Source organism: Fukomys damarensis, unplaced genomic scaffold, assembly GCF_012274545.1.
Source record: "Fukomys damarensis isolate Sample0158 unplaced genomic scaffold, DMR_v1.0_HiC HiC_scaffold_11, whole genome shotgun sequence".
Classification (NCBI taxonomy): Eukaryota; Metazoa; Chordata; class Mammalia; order Rodentia; family Bathyergidae; genus Fukomys; species Fukomys damarensis.
Genome location: NW_022900923.1, coordinates 14,239,726 through 14,258,841, shown reverse-complemented (window position 1 = coordinate 14,258,841; position 19,116 = coordinate 14,239,726). Strand labels below are relative to the sequence as shown.

Here is a 19,116-nt window from a genome sequence, read left to right as displayed (position 1 = left end):
AGAGAGAGAGAGAGAGAGAGAGAGAGAGAGACAGAGAGAGACAGAGAGAGAGAGAGAGAGAAACCGAGCAGACGGGATATGACACAATGTGACACTATATCCACATTCTGAATCACGGGGTCCCACGAAGGTAGAAGAGCTGCCGAGGGCGGCCTCTTGTTACCGGATGTGGGCTCTGCTTTCATTTTTAACATCAATAGCTCTTTTTGGGTGCAAACAAAATGGTACGATTTCTAGCAAAATCAAATTAAGCAAAAATAAAGTAGATAGGCGAAGCTGTTATACTGACATTTGCAAAGCCTCAACATTTGAAAATGTAGTGGCACAGCTTTATAATTTCCTGATAATTTTCTCTCAGGGTTAAATTTCTGTTGATAACATCATTAATACTGTTGAGGATCTTTCTGACAGGTGGAAATTCCACTCAAGCTGTTCAGTAATAAAGCCTTTTTTGTGGTGACTGAGCACTTGAAATTTGGCTAGAATTTTATGAATTTTTCATTAATTAAAATTTAAATGTAAAAAGCCCCATGTGGCTAGCGGCTGCTGCACTGGATATTACAACCACAGAATATATCTATTTCTAGCTGCAAAGGGTAATGGATTTTCAAAAAGTCATTACTCTAAATGCATGAATTACCTAAAACTATAACTTAGTCTTAGAATTTCAACAAACTACAGATTAAGCTGGGTGTGATGGCACAGGCCTGTAATCTCAGCACTCTGGAGGCTGACGCAGGAGGATTGCCATGAGTTTAAGGCCAGCCTGGACCACATGAATCAAAGGCCTACCTGCATTAGACAGCAAGGCTCTGTCTCAAGAAAAACAAAAAAGAAAAAAAAATCACTATGGATTATTTTAACATTAAAAGATAATAAATGATATTGATGTTTCTGGCCACATTTTCCCTACCCTGTTAAACTGATCACATAAGGAGATATGGACAGCGAGACTTTTACCATATGAAGCCTCTTACAATTTTTCAAAACTGTCCATGTATACTATTTTAGGTGCGTAAAATTCATCATATAGCTATTAAGTAATTTGTGATAAAAGACAAATGAAAATATTCACATGGAAACATCACTACATCCTGGCAGCTGTCACTGAAAATGGGGGTCTAGTTTCAGTTATGAACATACAATCTAGTTTCTTTGGGGGGGGTACCAGGGATCAAACTTGGGACCTTGCACTTGTGAGGCAAGCAGCAGAACCACTGAGCTAAATTCTAGGCCCTACAATCTAGTTTCTAAATAAATAAAATCCTCTTTCAACTGTTGACATTGTACTTTTCTTTGCATTATTATGTTTTTATTTTCTTTAAATTAGGTATACACAAGATTAACCTGATACATGAAAAGAACGTTTAATAAACTGTCAAGCATGAACATCTACAGAAACAAACAGCAAAAATAATATAATAAGCGATCAGCAAACAGAAGCAACATAACTGGTTCTTATGAAATGAAAGGTATGGGGGAGGTTTCGGACTCTGCTCACTTACCATTTATTCAGTATCCTGGGCCCAGCCTCAGAAACGAATCTACATAATTATAACTGAGACCTAAGACAACAAAAGGTCACAAAGAACCAATACCTTTTTCTTTGCCTGTAGAAGTTCCTGATAGGCACTGGATCTTATGAAACGTGGGTACGAGTCACTTTTCATCAGTTTGTAAATATGCTCCTAAAGAGAAATAATGGTTGAAATGCTCTTTTATTACTAATTGGGGAAAATAAAATGGTATGATAAGAATGCCACATGTGAAAGAACAAGAACCACAGCAACTAAAAGTAGGAATAATAGTGCTGATGAGGGTACCTTAGGATCACAGGACATTTAGGACTTCCAACTCATTATTTCGTTTATGGATCAATGTTTAAACAGGCTTGGAAGCTATTGAGGACAACTGCATCCAGTCGTTTTAAAAAATGGAATTTGCTTTACTGGGGTATCATGAAATAATTTCAAAATCAAGTTGGTGATTTATGTAGAACATTGGAGAATATAAACAAATCTGCTCTTTAAAAATGACTCTCGGCCAAAATGGATGACATGAAGTTCAAACTGGATAATCATTCTGGATCCCTTTGGCCTCCATACTTGCTGGGAGGCCCAGACAGCCCAGACAGATTGTCTCTGTGTACAAACTACAAAGAAAATTGTCCTCCACACCTACTTTGGGTCAGAGCTCATTCTGAAAATAAATCTTGTGATATTTAATTGCTAAACCCAAATTTTTACTTGTATATTTTCTTTTAAAAATTATGCAGTGAGGTACAAGATCCCAGTAATGAATGTAACTGTACTGTATACCTAGAATGTACCAATAAACTCAATAAAAAGAAAAAAAAAATTATGCAGTGAGGCCTAAGGGTTCATGCCTATAACCCAGTACTCGGAAGGCCGAGGCAGAAGGATCACCATGGGTTCAAGGCCCGCCTGGGCTACATAGTGAGTTCAAGGCCAGTCTAGACTACAGAGTGAGACCCTGTCTCAAAAAAAAAAAAAATCATGTTGTAACAGATTGTGTAAATATTAAGTCATTCACTCCTAATAAGTCTGCAAGGTTCTATTTATCTATCTACCTACCTACCTATCTCTCTATCTATATTTTTTGCAGTGTAGGGATGTTATCCAGGGCCTCAAGAATGCTAGGCAAGCATTCTACCATTGAGCTACACGCCAGCCCTGTTCTATTTTTTTCTCCATTGAGTTTATTGGTACTTTTTAGGTATATAGTACAGTTATATTTATCATTGAGATCTTGTACCTTTACATGATGTATCTTAGTTCTTATTTTTCCCCCATTCCCCTGCCCTCTCTTCACCCCCTCCACTCTTCCTTATTTACAAAGATTTTGTTCGCATTTTTTCCTTTCCTCATATTTTCCTTTTATTATCTTTCCGTTCACCTGCCCTTCCCACTTCCCCCTACTGCTGTATTCCTTTTCTTTCTATTTCACATTATCATTATACAGTGTGAGCCTTATTTACACTTTGTTTTAAACACCAGAAAAACTATACGGCATTTACATGTGTGTCCTATTTATTTCTCTTAAGAGTATGGACTCAATGTGCATCCATTTAGCTAAAAATGACTCTAGTTTCTCATTCTTTATGGCTGAGTAGTACTCCATTTTATTTTAAAAACAATGCACCCATCTTCTTTATCCAGTCTCCAGTTGATGGGAAATTGGACTGTTTCCAAGTTTTAGCTATTCCAAACTGTGCTGCTGTAAGCATGGGCGTGCATATATCATGGTGATATGATTCTTTTAATTCTCTTGGGAAGATGCCCAGCAGAGGGATGGATGGGTCAAATGGGACCTCTAATCCTAGCTCCTGTTCTATTTCAATGATCACTGTTTGTCCACATATAAGTCAAACAAAGAAAATAATGTTTTCATTTCATTCAGTCTTGGTCTTGGGGAGATTCTATTCCAGTTTACTGCAGTTCACAAAAGCTTAAATGCTTCCTGATTTTTCTAGTTTACTGACATATCAGTTAAATGTAGAGTTATGACTATTTGAGAGTATTCTAGATGCCCTAATCATTTCTTGCTTGGATAGAACATATATTATTTAACTGGAATCCACTCAATGACATTCAGACTTAGCCCAAGGTTGAGCTTTAAGAATATGATAAATTTAGTTCTGCACCAAAATTTATTTGAAAAGTGCAACAATATGTGGTTTTGGAGTTAAGCATTTTGGGATTCTGATCTTATGTTGCTCAAGATCTACTACTTGCAAATAGTTTACATTCAGATCAGTTTGTCCATGTAACTGATCCTTAATTTTCTAAGATACAAAATAGCATTGTTGTCAGACTTAAATAAGAAGCAGAGTTTGGGGTATGTGCAGTAAGTGCTTCAACATCCTCGATTAGATGTGGGGGGGACACTCCTAGGTGCTGGCCTGTGTTAGTTATTTAAGTCCTTAAAACACCCAAAAGAGATTATAACCATTATTATACCCATTTTGAAGAAACTGAGGTACTTGTAAGATGTCACAAGCAGACTCAGAGCAGAATCAAGGCAATCATTTCCAGAATCTGAGTTAACTTTACATTGTATTTTTTCTCAAACTATGTCAAGCATTATTGGTATTATCTCTCTGAAGACAGGATTTAAAAATCCACAAAAACTGAGCTTAATTGAAAAAAAAATCCAAGCATAAGATCACGTAGTAATGTTTTATGTATGAAAGCATTCCTTTTTGTTTTAGGGAGGATCCTATTAAATTAGAATGTTTTTTAGTGTCACAGACAGCAAAGAGGTATTTTGGTAAAGATTTCAGGAGGGGCATCCCAAACATTTTCTGCACTGTAGGCTCTTAGAAAAAGGCGTGACATGTTTATCTTGAATTAAAAGAAAGATAAATCAGAAGAGAAATGAGCAATAGGGCCTGAATGTTCATCTGCTTTCTGTCATGTGTCTTTGTAAAATGTAATTATTTCTCCATACAAGACCATGGCTTAGCTATGGGAAATGGCTGTCTGGTTAGCTGCTATAACCTGTGTTAAGTTTTTGTACAGTGGCTCACTGCTTTAAGCTGGAGCCAAGGAGAAATGTATTTTCTACCAAGAATGGAAATAGGAATGACGTTTGTGTATATCCTTCTCTTCCATCTATATTTTATGTTTGGAAGTGGTGTTATTAAAAACAAGATACTTTCAGGACTATTAATCTTATCCAAAAGAATTTTAAGATATTTTGAAGTATGCATGCTTACATTTAAAGGCCAACTTTAATATATCATGAGGAAACAATAGCCCCTTACTTACAAGTTTTTCTCTGTAAGCATCAATATTTTTCTCAAAAAATTAGAATACCTAATTCTTTCTAGGAAAGCAATGAAGGTTCTGTTTGAGAAAAGAACACTGAAAATTTGTCTTAGAGACCTAAACTAAAATTCCTTTATTTTTATTTCCACAGATTGAAAAACTTAACTTGAAAAATTAACAAATGCCCGAATCTATTTTTTTCAGCTGAGGAAAAACCTGGTTTGAGTTTGACCAAACTTAAAGCTAATTTAGTTCTGAGAATTCATAATTTAGGAAAGTCAGACTCTCAGGATCTATATATTGAAGATGCACCAATGCATAACACAGAGGTGGAGCCATCCTTAGTGTTTGCTCAAATACTGGGTGCCAAATATAGGAGAAAATAAAGTTAAAATTTTCAAATATTAAAAAAACTCTCCTCCATGAAATCTCATGCAAAAAATATTTAAATTTATGAAATATTTGAAGACTTGAGAAATCTATTCACTTAGTGTCTTTGTTTTTTCCTAGATAAATGAGTTATTTTATATACAGTTACTACCTGAACTGAAAATATTACAAATATCTGATATTTACAAATGAAAATAAAACTAAAGTTTCAGAGCCATCCACATCAGAAGAGTCCCTCAGTGTCATGTACCTACCTGAGCATCTTCAAAAGTGTATCGTCCTGGTTCCTTTACGTTTTGTGTTGTTTTGTCATAACTCTTAGAATCCAAGTTAATGGCACTGGGGGCCCCTGGAGCCAGAAATTCTTGCCATATTTCCTGAACTCGAGAGGGTACTTCTCGAATAGGCCTTTTCTTCAGGTCTTCCACTGCCAGCCAGAATCTGTGCAAAATATGACACAAAGTAACATTAAGGGTTTATTCTGAAGGCTCGCGATCTGACAATTCTTATACTATTTACTGATTCACAAAGGCAAACTCACTTTTTCTGAGGGCTTGCAGTAACAGGTCTGTATTGGCTTCCCCCCCGCAAAAGTTGTATTCAAAGGTAAAATAATTCTTTGGAGAGAAATATTGAAATTCATCTATTTCAAGTGGTTGTTATTAAAAACACATCTGCCAGAGCACTGGTCCTATACAATCTTAATTTTATGGAAGTAAAGTAGAACTGTTAGAAAAATCACTTATTAGGAAGAGGAATAAAAAGGGAATTCAGAGCTTGGGAACAGAGTTTCTCGTAAAGTAGTGCATTATCGTGTATCCTTTGTCCATACGAACAATGAAGTTAGTATAGAGAGGCATCTTTGCTCTACCTGGTGACGGTGACTACTGTGAAGCTTTCCTGGAGATAAAAGATCCCTGGACACAAGGTCAGAAAATGCCCTACCTGGAAAGATCAGGGCAATCAGCTAATTTTCACAATTTATACTAATTTAAAGTTAGAGAATGACAAAAGCAGCAATCTTTTGCATGCAATTACTGGAAAGGTTTAAATATGCAGAGGTATCACAGCATTTCATAAGCTATGGAAAAATACATGCTGATTTATTTCTGCATACGTATTTACATAGAGAGAAATATATACTCCAAAAGAACACAAAGAGTATGATCTGCTTTGTAACAATAAACAGCAACATACAGAACTGATCAAGAGGCAGAAAGTTTAAATAACAAAAATTTATTAAGGAAGAAGACATCTTGCTATTAACACCCCACAAAATATGCTCTGTTGTTTTTATCCTGTCACATTTGTCACTTTCTGAAACTCTTCTGGAAGTCCTCTTTCCTGAGTGTCTTTACGAAGTACGAGCAAAAATGCAGTGAATGTTACTGCGGCCTGCCATCCAAAAGAAAGACTGGCTTGTAAAAACATTCCAGTGTGTCCCCACCCACTTCATTCCCTGGACCTGGCACCATGCTATTTCTGGTTCTTCCCAAAAGTCAAAATGACCAGGAATGGTCAATGTTCTGAACTGATTCACAAATTCGAGGAAGTCATTACAGCACAGCTAAAGACATTCAAGAAACAAGCCTCCCAGGACTGCTTCAGAACGCAGCAAGAATGAGGGGCTAAGTGTGTCTGAAGTGAGGGAACTCTCTTAGGTGGGTTAGTGGCACTGTGTCTTTTACTGTAATGAATTTGAAAAACCAAGAATGTAAACATTCAGTGTGTTCTTCGATCATACTGCATATACTAAGGAGGTGTCACTTCACCATAGATTTAAACTGGGATTCATTTTTTAAAAACTGGCTCTAGATTTGACCATTGTTAGATCTTGAAATTTGAACATTGTTAGAACATTGGTTAGATCTTGAAATAATATTGAAAAGATAGATGTAGGGCCGGGGATTTAGCTCAGTGGTTCCGCAGCCAGCCTTGCAAGCGCAAGGACCCGAGTTCGATCCCTGGTACCAACAAAAAGAAAAAGAAAAGAAAAGATAGATGTAGATATTTTAATAATTTTTAATAGAGAAAATACATGACAAAGGAACTGTAAGTGTCCTTACTAGGCAGGACCAAAAATAGGGTAAATGCTGTTGCCAAGTGGCATCCAAGAGAAAGCCACTGGTAAGAACATATGCTGTGTCCTAATTCACCTTATTTACCATCTCCCACTCCGTAACTTCTGCCCATTTCCCAAAGCTGAAATGACCGTGAAAGGTAAATATTTGGAATCAATGCAGGACACGGAGGCAGCCATACAGAAGCACAGTATGCACGCTCTATTGTCTCTGTCCCTTCTCTGCTTTCTTCCCCCTCTTCATCTCCTTCTCGTCACCCCCGCTCAGTGTGGAAGTCATTTCCCCTAGGACGCCTTCGCTGATCTCTACACTGAGGTAGGCACCTCACTGGACTTCTAACTAAACATTCATCATTTTGCACGGTGACTTGTTTTCTCATCTCCATCTGCTACTAGGCTATAATTAAAATGAGAGCAGGAGCCGCATTTTTATTTGGCTACATGATGCTGGTAAGGCTCATGTTTATTTCCTTGTCATGATTCTCCTGGTGTCAGAATCCTTACAAAAATTTTGGGAATGAGGGGAAAACTCACCTTCCCATTCACTAAAATGCCAAAATATCATATATATACTTTAATGTGTATTAATCATTAGTACACTTAATCATTAATGATATAACTTCAATATGACAAATGTTAATTTCTGGGCCCAATAAAAATTTTTAGCAACTACAGATCTTGCAAAAGCTCCACCAGGAAGGGTTCCCATATACTTGAAATAGAATAGGAAACTTCATGGCAACAGCGCATGACAAAAACACATGCAGAAAACTAAACTCATCCAGGTAACGTTTGTGGTCATCTTGCCTCTCCCTTGAGGCATCTGTCAACTTTCTGCATATTTCTGAATGGTTTGGTATTGGTATCAGTTAAATCTCCTGAAACGAGCAAGACAATGCCTGGTGCTACGTGGTTCCAATGAAAAGAAATGAATGCTGAAATCTTTCCATAAATGAATTTCACAGGACTCTGGAAGTCACGAAAAGGTAAAAATAGAGTGTCAGATTTCAAAAGAATAATGAATGAAAGAGCACATGGAAAAACAGTTACATGCAGGGAAAAGTTATCACTCACTTAGATGATCTTACATAGCGCTACTAAAAATCTACCCTCATGTATTATTATACGAATGAAATGCTGTTTCCAGATGCATCTTAAGTTAGAGAATTCCAAAAATATATAAGGATGTTTTTAACAGATGGTTAGAAGCAATGTCTTGGCTTAATTAACAGCTCAGTACAGCACTGCTCCCAACCGCCCCGTGGCTATATTTAAATGTGCAAAGTAAATAAAGGCCCCTAGAGTTTTATCTAAAGATATTTGATTGGGGTATTCACTCTCTTCTGTAACTCACTTACAAAGAGACAAATGAAAGTTAATACTGATAAATAGGTGATACTTTAGTTTAACTGTGAAAATACAGCTGGCCATTCTCCAAGTTGACAAACATTGGTCTAAGAGTTATTCTTCTATTATGGAGTCAATTTCAAAAATACTAAAATAATATATTTTAAAAATCCAGAGGCAGTGTAAAAATAGATTATTATAGAGAACTGGTAATGTTGAACAGCCTCTTTCCTGGTTATCTTTTATCTCTTCAGTTAGGTGGCAGAAATTCAACAGGTCCATAACATCATCAGGACATTGGTATAAGAGTAATGACTCTGTACAGCCCAAAATATCTAGACATATCACAGATAGAGTCTCTCCAGCTTACAGCGTAAGAACAAAACAGTATGTCTTACCTTAAATTTTCTGAGCTGAATTCTGACTCTAGAAATTTAAGGAACTGTTCTCTCCCAACTGGGTCTTTCAAGGCTTCGTCCATGCCAAAACCCCATCGTTTTACCCTCTGTTGGCTTGGTTCTTTGCTATAGAAGTTAAAAAAAAGCCAATATATTTCTTTTAGTGTAATTCTTATTTTATTACATTTCCCCTCAAAATCATGTATGCCTTAAAGTTCCTATCTTTATTTTAAAAATACCTCATGGATGGACTGTTTTCCATGAAATCATAGTAATTATGTTAAATTAATAATAAAGTTTATTTACTGATCATTATTTATTGATTTACTCAATATTAATTTATAAATTTATTGATCACCAGATGCTAAGTAGTGTCAAGTGCCTTTTAGTTTTTTTAGTAACTTTGAAAGGTAAGTACTATTATTCTCCTTTATCAATGAGAAAACTGAGGCACAAAAACAATTCTAATTCTCCAATGTCAGACAAATAATAAGGAGCAAAGCTGAGACATTCTGACCTAGAGCCTCATTTCTTGACCACTACTCACTTCAGTGTCATGGTGGTGTGTTGTACTGGAAAGATGCTTGGGTTAACAAAAAGGTCTCAATACTAATTTATGACTGCTGCAATTCATGTGACCTAATCCTGGCTAATTAATGACATTTTTGGGATCTGGCTTCCTCATCTGTAAAGCCTATAACTTGTGGCTGAAGAGTCCTGGGTTTATTGAGTGTTGAAGACCCACAGCTGATCATCCATACATGTAATCTAGAGAAGTTCTTCAGACTACCAATCCTCTGTTTGTACAGAGACATGCAATGATTTTTGTATGCAGCTGTTAATACTGTTGCTATGATGCTTCCTCTATGTAGCTCACGACAGAGCTAGAAGTCCTAGATTGTAAGTTGCTTTTCTCAAGTCAGCATCTTGGCACCTTCTCAGAATGTTTATGGTAAATTCATTTGGTTGTCAGATTGAATTTATAAAAACATACTCATGTTAGGCTTAAATAACTGGACTTAGCATTCATTCTACTTGAATAAATAGACATTTGGGACTATGTGGATTTTTAAAGAAGCTAACAGCAATGAACTAAATTTCAAGAGCTGAAGATGTGAACACTAATAATTCATCTTGAAATTTGTGACCTTTGATCACCAACATTTTACCAATTGCTATGAAATTAACATTTTGATTTGTATTTTACATATGAGTGCCTGGCCTATTTCACTTAAATGTTGATCTCTAGTTCTATCCATGTTGTCACGAATGAGAGAATTTCATGTTTTTACGCCTCAATAGTATCTATCAGCAGAGAAAATATTAAGGCAAAAGCAAGCGCCTTAAGGTTCAAAAACCATTATCTTGAACAAGAATATTAAATCATGGGTCAATGTAAAGAGTAAAATCAGTTTTACAACCAATTATCTATAGAATTCTTCCTAGTCCACTCGTCCCTGAAATAAATGACTCATTTGGGAGGAAGAGAAAATGTCACTTACCTTGCTTCGAGTTCCCAGAAAGTAGTATCATCAGACAGCCATGGATTGGAAGGATCAGGTGGCACAAGAAATGGGTCGTATTCTACATATTGTTCTGTATAACTGAGTAGACTAGGGAGAGAAAAAAAAAACACACATTACTGCCTTTTTAGTTTTCTCCCTGAGGATATGTCCAGTCCAAAGGAATGGAAACAATATAAAAATGTCCAGCCAAGGAATTGCTCATTTATAGAGTAAAGCACGACAGAAACTTCATGTTTCAATAACATACATACAACTTATTGTGCTTTTGGTAGACAGATGTGGTTAAGGATTTCATCAGTACGTGCAAGTCAAAGGGAGGCAACTCGGGGGGCTGTATGTAAGACCGAGAAGGGTCAATTCTTGTTCTTGGTAAACCAGTCCATTTATGCAGACCGCATTTCAACCAATTTGGAGAAGGAATTAAAAAGGACTTTTTTGGGGGGGTCAGAAGTAATTTATGGGAATTAGGTAAAGGAGGAATCACTGATAAGGATTTTTTTTTTTAAATCTGCACTTTAAAAACAAAAGGAGGAAAAGAAGATATGGGAGAGGCAGGATTTGGCACTCTTGGAAAGTGCGAAATAGGAATGCCATTAAGAAGAGATTTAAATGAAGAAAAGGCAAATCTAAAAATCTGAATTTAATTCAAATGCTGAAAACATTCAGTAATGAGTAGATTGTGAATGCTGAACCAAATTTACAACTATTCTCCAAGTTGCCAAAAACATAGCTGGTATATTAAGTTTCATTTCTGTCACCAAAAATGAAAAAAATTAACTCCTTGGGATTGTCCTTTGTATCTGATTTTTGGTTACACAAGTACTGTACTTCTAGGAAATTAGAACAATAATAATCATGCTGTCCTTAAACTATAACAAGAATATTTTGAAAGATTTCTTAGGTGCAAAAAGGCAGAATTAAATAACATACTTAAGTGTTCCAATTATTTATCCCAACTCCTTTCCCTCCCAACAGTTTTCTCACCATTTTATTTTATTTATTTAATTATGGTACTGGGGATTGATCTTGGGACCTTGTACTTGTGAGGCAGGTGGCAGAACCACTGAGCCAAATCCCTGGCCCTTCGCACCATTTTAAACCAATTTTTCTTCTGACAAATTAAAAAATTTATAATGATATCTTGAATACTTACCTATCAGCAACTTTTGACATTTTTAACCGATGTCTATCTAACTGTATTTGCCAATATTTTATCTGAAAAGAGGATTACAGAAGTAGTTGTATATGGAAAGACATCACAATTTTCATCTCTAAATTTTGATAAACTGTACAGTTCTAAACTAGTATGTTTTTCAAGTCAGTGAAATTTCAAAATTGCAAAAAAAAAGCACAGGACTATTAAATTAATAAAAATTAAAATCTACTTGAATATAGCATAACTAGTATATTTATAGGATGGTAATGAGTATGACTATTTTGCTTACTTTAACAACGTAACTTTACTTGAAAAGTGTTATAAAGATATTAAACATTTTATTACCACAAATAATTAAAATCAGAATTGAATTTCCTTATAAATGTTTAATTCAAAAAACAAACATATTTTTTATTTGATTCTATAATTTCAAAATAAATTCTACCTCCAGATGCTACCCCAGGAAAGCATTTTGGATTTGTGTTTTGAGAATAATTTTATCAACCCACAACACAGGCTCACACGTATATAAACAGATGTGGAAAACTTTAAAAACTTTTCAAATTACTTTCCCTCATGGCAAATATAAATATACCACAAAAGTATATGTTGAATTCTTTAGAAAACCATAGTACAATAAAATGTCAGGAGGAAAAAAGTCAGAAAAAAATTAAAGCAACCAAGAGCTATAACTATTATTTGATAGGAGACATTGGTGTTTACTTTGAAATATTTCTTGGAGCCAAAGTAATGATCAATGACTTTAAAATTTGAATTTTAAAAAAGAAGCAGTGTATAACAGTGCTGACAGGGAAAAACTCCAAAAGATTGACAAGAATAAGCATTTTTGTGATGATCAGATCACATCATTAGAGATGAGAAATGTTGACCTAAGGTGCCCTGCTTCTCTGCTGAGAATATTCTACCTGAAACAGCTGACCACACAAATTACCCTTCAAAATACCCACCATTAACCTTCACTGTCTGTTCTCTGTGGATATTACTTTGCAAACCTTTGACAGGTCATTTGATCAGTGGACCCACCTGTTGGTGTAGCTCGTCTTCTGTAGGAGGTTTAGTTTCTGGAGTGGGTGTGTGGGTAGGACTGTGACTTCTAATATCATTTTGTAAACCATAGACAGACTATATTAAAATGAAACAGTATGTTAGGACAACAAAAACATTTACAATGACATTTTCTAAAAACTAAATCTGTATTTTATATTCAGTGTGTAACTCAAAGCTTATTTAATGATGTTTTTTACCTAAATCCAAAGGGAACTTCTATAATAAATATCATATGCACGTAAAATGGAAGCACAGCTCTTTAAAAATATCTGGTGAGGTTATAAACATGAACAGAGTAATTGTGTAAAGAATATGCTGAGGGTGACATAACTTTGGGGCAGGCTGAGAGTACTAAAGCACAGATGACAATGTTAAGTAACATTTCATAATTACTGAGTTCAAGATAAAACAGAGGTGGATATAAAGTAGAACAGAAATTTAACAACCCAGCAGAAGATAAACATAAACTGATGATTACCTAAGACTGCAGTGGAGCACTAACCAGAACGTCTGAGTTCGGTATTCTGGCGTTTGGTCTTTGGTGGTGTGAACAGAGACACCCAGAGTGTTCTGCGTTTCTCATCTCAGCACTGGGCTGTGTACACTACCAGCCTGGCTCTGGGTGCATCTGCAAACATCAGAGATCCCAAAGGCTTCACCTGTTTGGGGGCTCCTTGATGCTTTCGTACTTTTTAATTAATTTGCCCAAAGATGAAACCTACTATTCAGGAAGATTCTTTTTAAAGAAAGACCTATTGCTTCCTAAGTATAAAGAAGGACCTGGAGGCTGAAGAGATAAAACACCATCCCAAACTGAGGGCAGACAAATCCCAGGTCAATGGAGCAGAGAAAACAACTTACTTTTTCTTTAGTACCAAGTTACTTTTCTTACTTTAAAACAAAGCATTTAATGTGTACTGTTGAGCAGTTTTCCTTTGGACATGAAGATGAAGGCGAGAGCACGGTAAACACGCCCCCGAGCCTGGCAAAAGCAGTTGCCAGAGAAGGTATGCAAGGTAACTGCTGAAACGAGACGCGAGGAGATGCAGACGCTTATGACCCCTTGCAGGCCTGTCACCCGTCTCACCACTACCTCAGCGTTCAAATGTGCTTTGCTTTTACTCTCCTTTCACGGCAACCTTATGTACTTAACGTTTTGTGTTCAATGTTTTGTTTCTGTATCCGAATCCTTCGGACTGGATATTTTCCCCTTCTGTGTTTTCCTGTTAATCTTAATTCTTTTGAAACGGACTTTCATTGGTATTTAAGCATTTAGATCATTCAATTCTAGACTATCTTGGGTAGGACCCTTTAATCCTGCCTCCCGTCCTTTCTCCACTGCATTAGAACCCAATCCCTTTCACTGGCCTTTCCTTTCGACGCAGGACTGACACAGATGCTTTCAATTGACTGTTAAGAGGGTTGTGCTAAGTGGCTCGGCCTTGCTCTTTTCCTTCCCTTACTCACTCAACTCATTCACTCATTCCATTTTTTTCACTCTTGCTTTATGCTGGAAACAGTGCTTGTTTGAGTGTAATTCTTGGGAATTTTCTTCCTGAGGCTTGCATTAGACTACCTCCCTATCCTTTTAGATTGCTCCGCTGAAGCAGAAAACAGGCTGTGACTACATCTCACTCCACATGGAGGAAGCCAGAGTAGAAAGAGAAGCACAGAAAGACCTCAGGGGAGACTGAGAGCTCTGAAGGTGTTCAAGTAAGTTCCTGTGCCCAGCGAGGCCCTTGCTCCTTCAAGGGTATCTTCCATTAGCCAGAAAATTCCTCTCATTATTTAGTTCAATTTGAGAAGTTTCTGTTGTCGGCAACTTTATGGAATCCCTTACTTAAAAGTATTTTTTGTACTGTAAGATATGAGTAGTTAATCCTGTTATGTCATACATTAAAACTTAGCTTTACACACCTCATACATGGAAGTGAGGAAATGTTCACCTTTTAATGTATAAACAGTTATAGGCACTGTATTATTAACTGCACAAAAACTACACACTTCGTTATCACTTTTCTAATTGTTTTCCCATGATGTGGACATTAACAGTTCATGTATGCCGTCAATTATAATATTAACTGTCATAAAGTCCAAATGAAGATGTTGGGGTGGGGAAGAAAACAGGACACAAAGCAGCTTACTGTTTTTTGAAATGTGAGTTCTGAAAAGACAGGAAGCCATGCAGAAAGTGGCTTCAGTCACTCACCTGAAAATGCTTTTTTGTTTTCCTCAGGGTCTGTATTCTAGGGTCCCTGTAGCTATCATCATATAGAAGGATTCAGCCTGAGATGCTTAATTTTATGTATTAACTTGGCTGGGCTATGGTACCCAGATATGTGGACAAATATCACTCTGGATGCTTCTGTGAGTGTTTATGAATGTGATTAACATTTAATATGGTGAACTTTGAATAAATCAGATTGCCCTCCGTAATGTGAGTGGGCCTCATCCAATTAATTGAAGGCCTACACGGAGCAAAGACTACCCTCCCGAGTAAGGATTCCTGTCTCTAGACTGGAACTTCATGGCTTCCCTGGTCTCTACCGGGCTTGCTAGACTCCTCTTCTGACTTTGGGCTAAGCCTCCATAATCCTGTAAAACAGTTCCTTTAAATCCGCCTTTTCCTTTCTCTTTCTGCACACACACACACACACACACACCTTGACTAATACACAACTTGATTTTAACATCAGACCAAAGAACTGCAGGCACATGGTGCCCCTTGAAACTTGTCTGGATTAATTCAGCCTTCCTTTCGGCTATGTGACATTATCATTCTTTCTCAGACACTTCAGGAAATAAATATTTACCAATTCCTTGTGCTTTATAAAGCAGGTTAAAATTAAAAAGAGATTTGAAAACTGACTAACCCTAATTCTTAAAAAGATCTCAAACTGACTGTACATCTAAGCTTTTCCTTTCCATATATGGTAACCAAGCTTGAAACTTAATGCTGAAATAAATATCCCAAAACAAAATGCAAAAATAATCCTGAACTTTTAAAGCACACAAGCTAGATTATGACTTTAGGGATTTATTGGGTCCTGTATTTGTGTTACAACACATAATTGTAAGAAACCTATTACAATTGACTCCCGAGAACACAGCTGTTTTTGCTGAAAGGAGAATTGGTTTTCAAAGATTAAACAAGGTTTAAGGTTTCACTTCGTAGGCAGCAGCCATGTAAGAGAGACCACAGAAGCAAGGAGAGGAGAGGGAGACAGCCCAGTCACTGCGAGGGCAAAGACTGTGTCACTTCCGGCTAGAATCTGTGATCACACAGCAGGCCTGCTCCACAGGGACAGAGGGTGGTGGAAGAGGCTGCTGCCTGTCGTCAAGGGATTCATTGATAAAACAGTGAAGCAGTTTAGAATCACCAGTCTCTTAAATCCCTTTTCTAAAATATAACATATAACAGGGTGAGTTGTGCCCCTCGAACTAACATGCTTAATCTCTAATCCTGATATAATTCTATTTGGAGACCCAGCCTAGAAGTAAATGATTAACCAGAGTGCCAGTGCTCACATGGAGTTCCCCTCTCTCTCTCTCTCTCTCTCTCTCTGTCTCTCTCTCTCTCTCTCTCTCTCCCCTTTCTCTCTCCCTCCCTCCTTCTCTCTCTCTCCCTCTCTCCCTCTCTCTCTCTCTTCTTCCCCCACCCTCTGCAAACACAAAGGAGGCAATGAAGACATAGCAGCGAAAAGGCAGCTAGGTTCAAGCCAGAAAGAAAGCCCTCACTGGAAAATAACTTTGCCAGGGCTTTGTCTTGGTACTTGAGTCTTCAGAACTCTGCCATGATAAATTCCTGTTGTTGAAACACCCACTGTGTGGTGTTTGGTGAATGTAGCCCCAATAGACCAATGCATAAATCTACAGTCACATATGTGCTCAGCCCTGTGTTGTTTGCCTGCTCCGTATCTATGCCTTTGTGAAACCCTGAGTTGTGGGAGCAAGGCCCTGCCCCGCCCTGTGCTGTGGAGTACTGAAGAGATGTACATGTCTGGCACTTAGCCATTCCAGTTCCTAACCCATCATGAGCTAATGCAATGTCGCGGCAATCAATCTTTTGTTTTGAGACAGGGTCTCCATGTGTAGGGTGCACCACTATGCCCGGGCATCAGTGGTGAGAATTCAAAAAGGCAAGTCACTATGTGGCTTAGAGTTCTGTAGCCCTCTATGTAAAACAACATTATTACCTGTGAAGATAATAGTAAATTCAAGACTTGTGGTGATGAAAAGCTATACTGATCAAAAAGTGAAAAAAATCAGGCTGTGTTTTTCAATTGTGGAAAACAAGGACGTGTCTGCTATTTTCTGTTTTTCAGAACTTTTGTTTTTTTCTGGTAGTTTAGTGCTCTGCAGCCAGGGCTTTTCAGTCTACCATTACTGAATCACAGGTAATTAGACTGCATCTTAGACAAATCAAGCTAATGCTCTGTAATTTCTCATCCTACAGCACTTCGCCTTGGGATGCCTGGTGGCTTTTCTACCATTAAATGTAGGCTGACTATACTAAAAAAGCAACACTGTGAAAGAATGCTTTGCAAACTTCCAGCAAAGATGGCAGGTGACACACAGGTAAGACATCAGTGTCGAAGAGTGTGCTAAAACGAAGAGGCTAAGTGATGGCATTATCGCATTTATGTCCTATCTGGTTCGTCCATACTCCTGCCCTTCTGAAGCACAGCTGGAGCTGGTGTCTGTTGGGGAAAACATGACAGGAAGGTGTTTTGGAGATTAACTCTTTACAATTCAGGAAGCAGGGAGAGGTGGCTTATTGTACTTCTTGGAGAGCTGATGGCATTTCTGAGTCTTGCTCCTCTAAGCCAGTCTCTGGGACACTGAGGATATGAACAGAGAATGGAAGGAGCTCAGCGTGGCCTGATGTGGAGACAGCAGCAAACAGGCTTGCTTTGGGCTGCTTTTGCCTCTTTCAGAGGGCTCCTAGGAGCACAGCATCCGAGTACTGCATCTAAATGGGCTTTGTGGTGCTTTCCCATGGCTGCCATTCTAACATCAAGGTAAACTGTCTTAAAAGGAGGAGGAAGAGACACATGGGCCATATTAGGACCTTTGAACATGATGCTGTGTATCCAGGGATAGAATGAAAGACAACATGAAAGAAGGCTACAAAAAAATTTAGTTCAGCCTACCACTGACACACATACTCTGCAACGTGCTGCACCCACTAAAAGAAAAAGCCATGGAAAAAAGGGCTTGAGCTTTGTGAAGTGTTTTTCTCCAGCTATAACAACCTGTGGGCTGTCTTCAGAGTGATTTCTACAACACAAATTCTTATGTACATCAACAGTTTCTCATGGAATAAAGAAAAATGCCTTTTCCTTTTATGGATTACTTTTAAAATATGTAGATACCATTGCATTTAAAATATCACTGAACGCAGGACGGCTCTTTTCTCCTTGGTAATTCTCCCGCAGAACAGACACAGAAATCGTTCCCTTATCTTATGGCTGTATCACAAAATTCTCACATTGGAAGGCTGGCTTCACATCCCCTCTGAAATTAAATACCTTTTAGATGACTTTTCTCTATAGAAAACTGTCCTTTTCTCATTAGTATTATTTTAACTCAAATAATTGGGTTTCCAAGCCCATTTCCTATCTTGTGACCCCTGAAGATCAAAACCTTGCCCATAATGGAGGGCAGCGGGTCCTCAGTTTCCTTGTTCCCTTCTGGGCACAGCCAGGCAGCATCACCCTCCTGCCTGGGATCCTGAGAGGGATCCTGAGGAGAGGGCAGAGGGCCAGGAGGAGCAGGGAAGGAAGACACAAGCAGTTTTGTGATCGGTCCCTGTAAACAAAGCAACACACCGTTCCTGATCAGCACTGGGCCTGCCAGCTTTACCTTCCGGGTTTTGTGTGGGTTTCTCATTCTGGATGACTTCTTAATGTCCACTTCCGTAGTATTTACACATCCAGGCTGGAAAAACAGAGACACAAAAGGATCTTTTGGTGTGAAGGTTCCGCCCAGGACATTCATTCATGACTCGCTCTCGTGATGACACAAGTCACTGGCAGTGCTCTCTTGGTGGCGAAAGCCACTTCCATCTGCTGTGGACACTAAGGGAATGCATTGCACCAGGCCTCGTTCCTCACTTCCTGGGATCACTTCAACAAAACGTCCACACCCCAAACTTCTCCACAAAGGCAATCATGAATAGCAAATGGCAAGGGCTGAGAAAAACTGCAAGTGTTATCATCTGTCCGAAAGTAACCGAGTGACTGAAATGACCATTCAAATTATGGCAGCACACAGAGAATGCACATTGAAACGCCTCCTTCAAGTAGGTTTTTGAAGGAAACAGACCAATTATAAAAAGTATAAGAATTATATGTATATG

At 37.9% G+C, this 19,116-nt stretch overlaps 1 protein-coding gene across 7 annotated transcripts in view; it reads right to left on the bottom strand.

Annotated features, from left to right (window-relative positions):
• Positions 1–19,116, bottom strand: part of Rgs7 (regulator of G protein signaling 7) — a 462,366-nt gene that overhangs the window by 18,124 nt on the left and 425,126 nt on the right. For all 7 annotated transcript variants that reach the window (XM_033762079.1, XM_033762077.1, XM_033762081.1 and 4 more), the window contains 7 exons: positions 18,621–18,695; positions 12,732–12,830; positions 11,685–11,746; positions 10,508–10,618; positions 9,006–9,131; positions 5,435–5,621; positions 1,599–1,688 (listed from right to left, as the gene is read on the bottom strand). In XM_033762079.1, the coding sequence (XP_033617970.1) occupies positions 1,599–1,688; positions 5,435–5,621; positions 9,006–9,131; positions 10,508–10,618; positions 11,685–11,746; positions 12,732–12,830; positions 18,621–18,695 (750 nt within the window). The remainder of the gene's footprint in view (positions 1–1,598; positions 1,689–5,434; positions 5,622–9,005; positions 9,132–10,507; positions 10,619–11,684; positions 11,747–12,731; positions 12,831–18,620; positions 18,696–19,116) is intronic.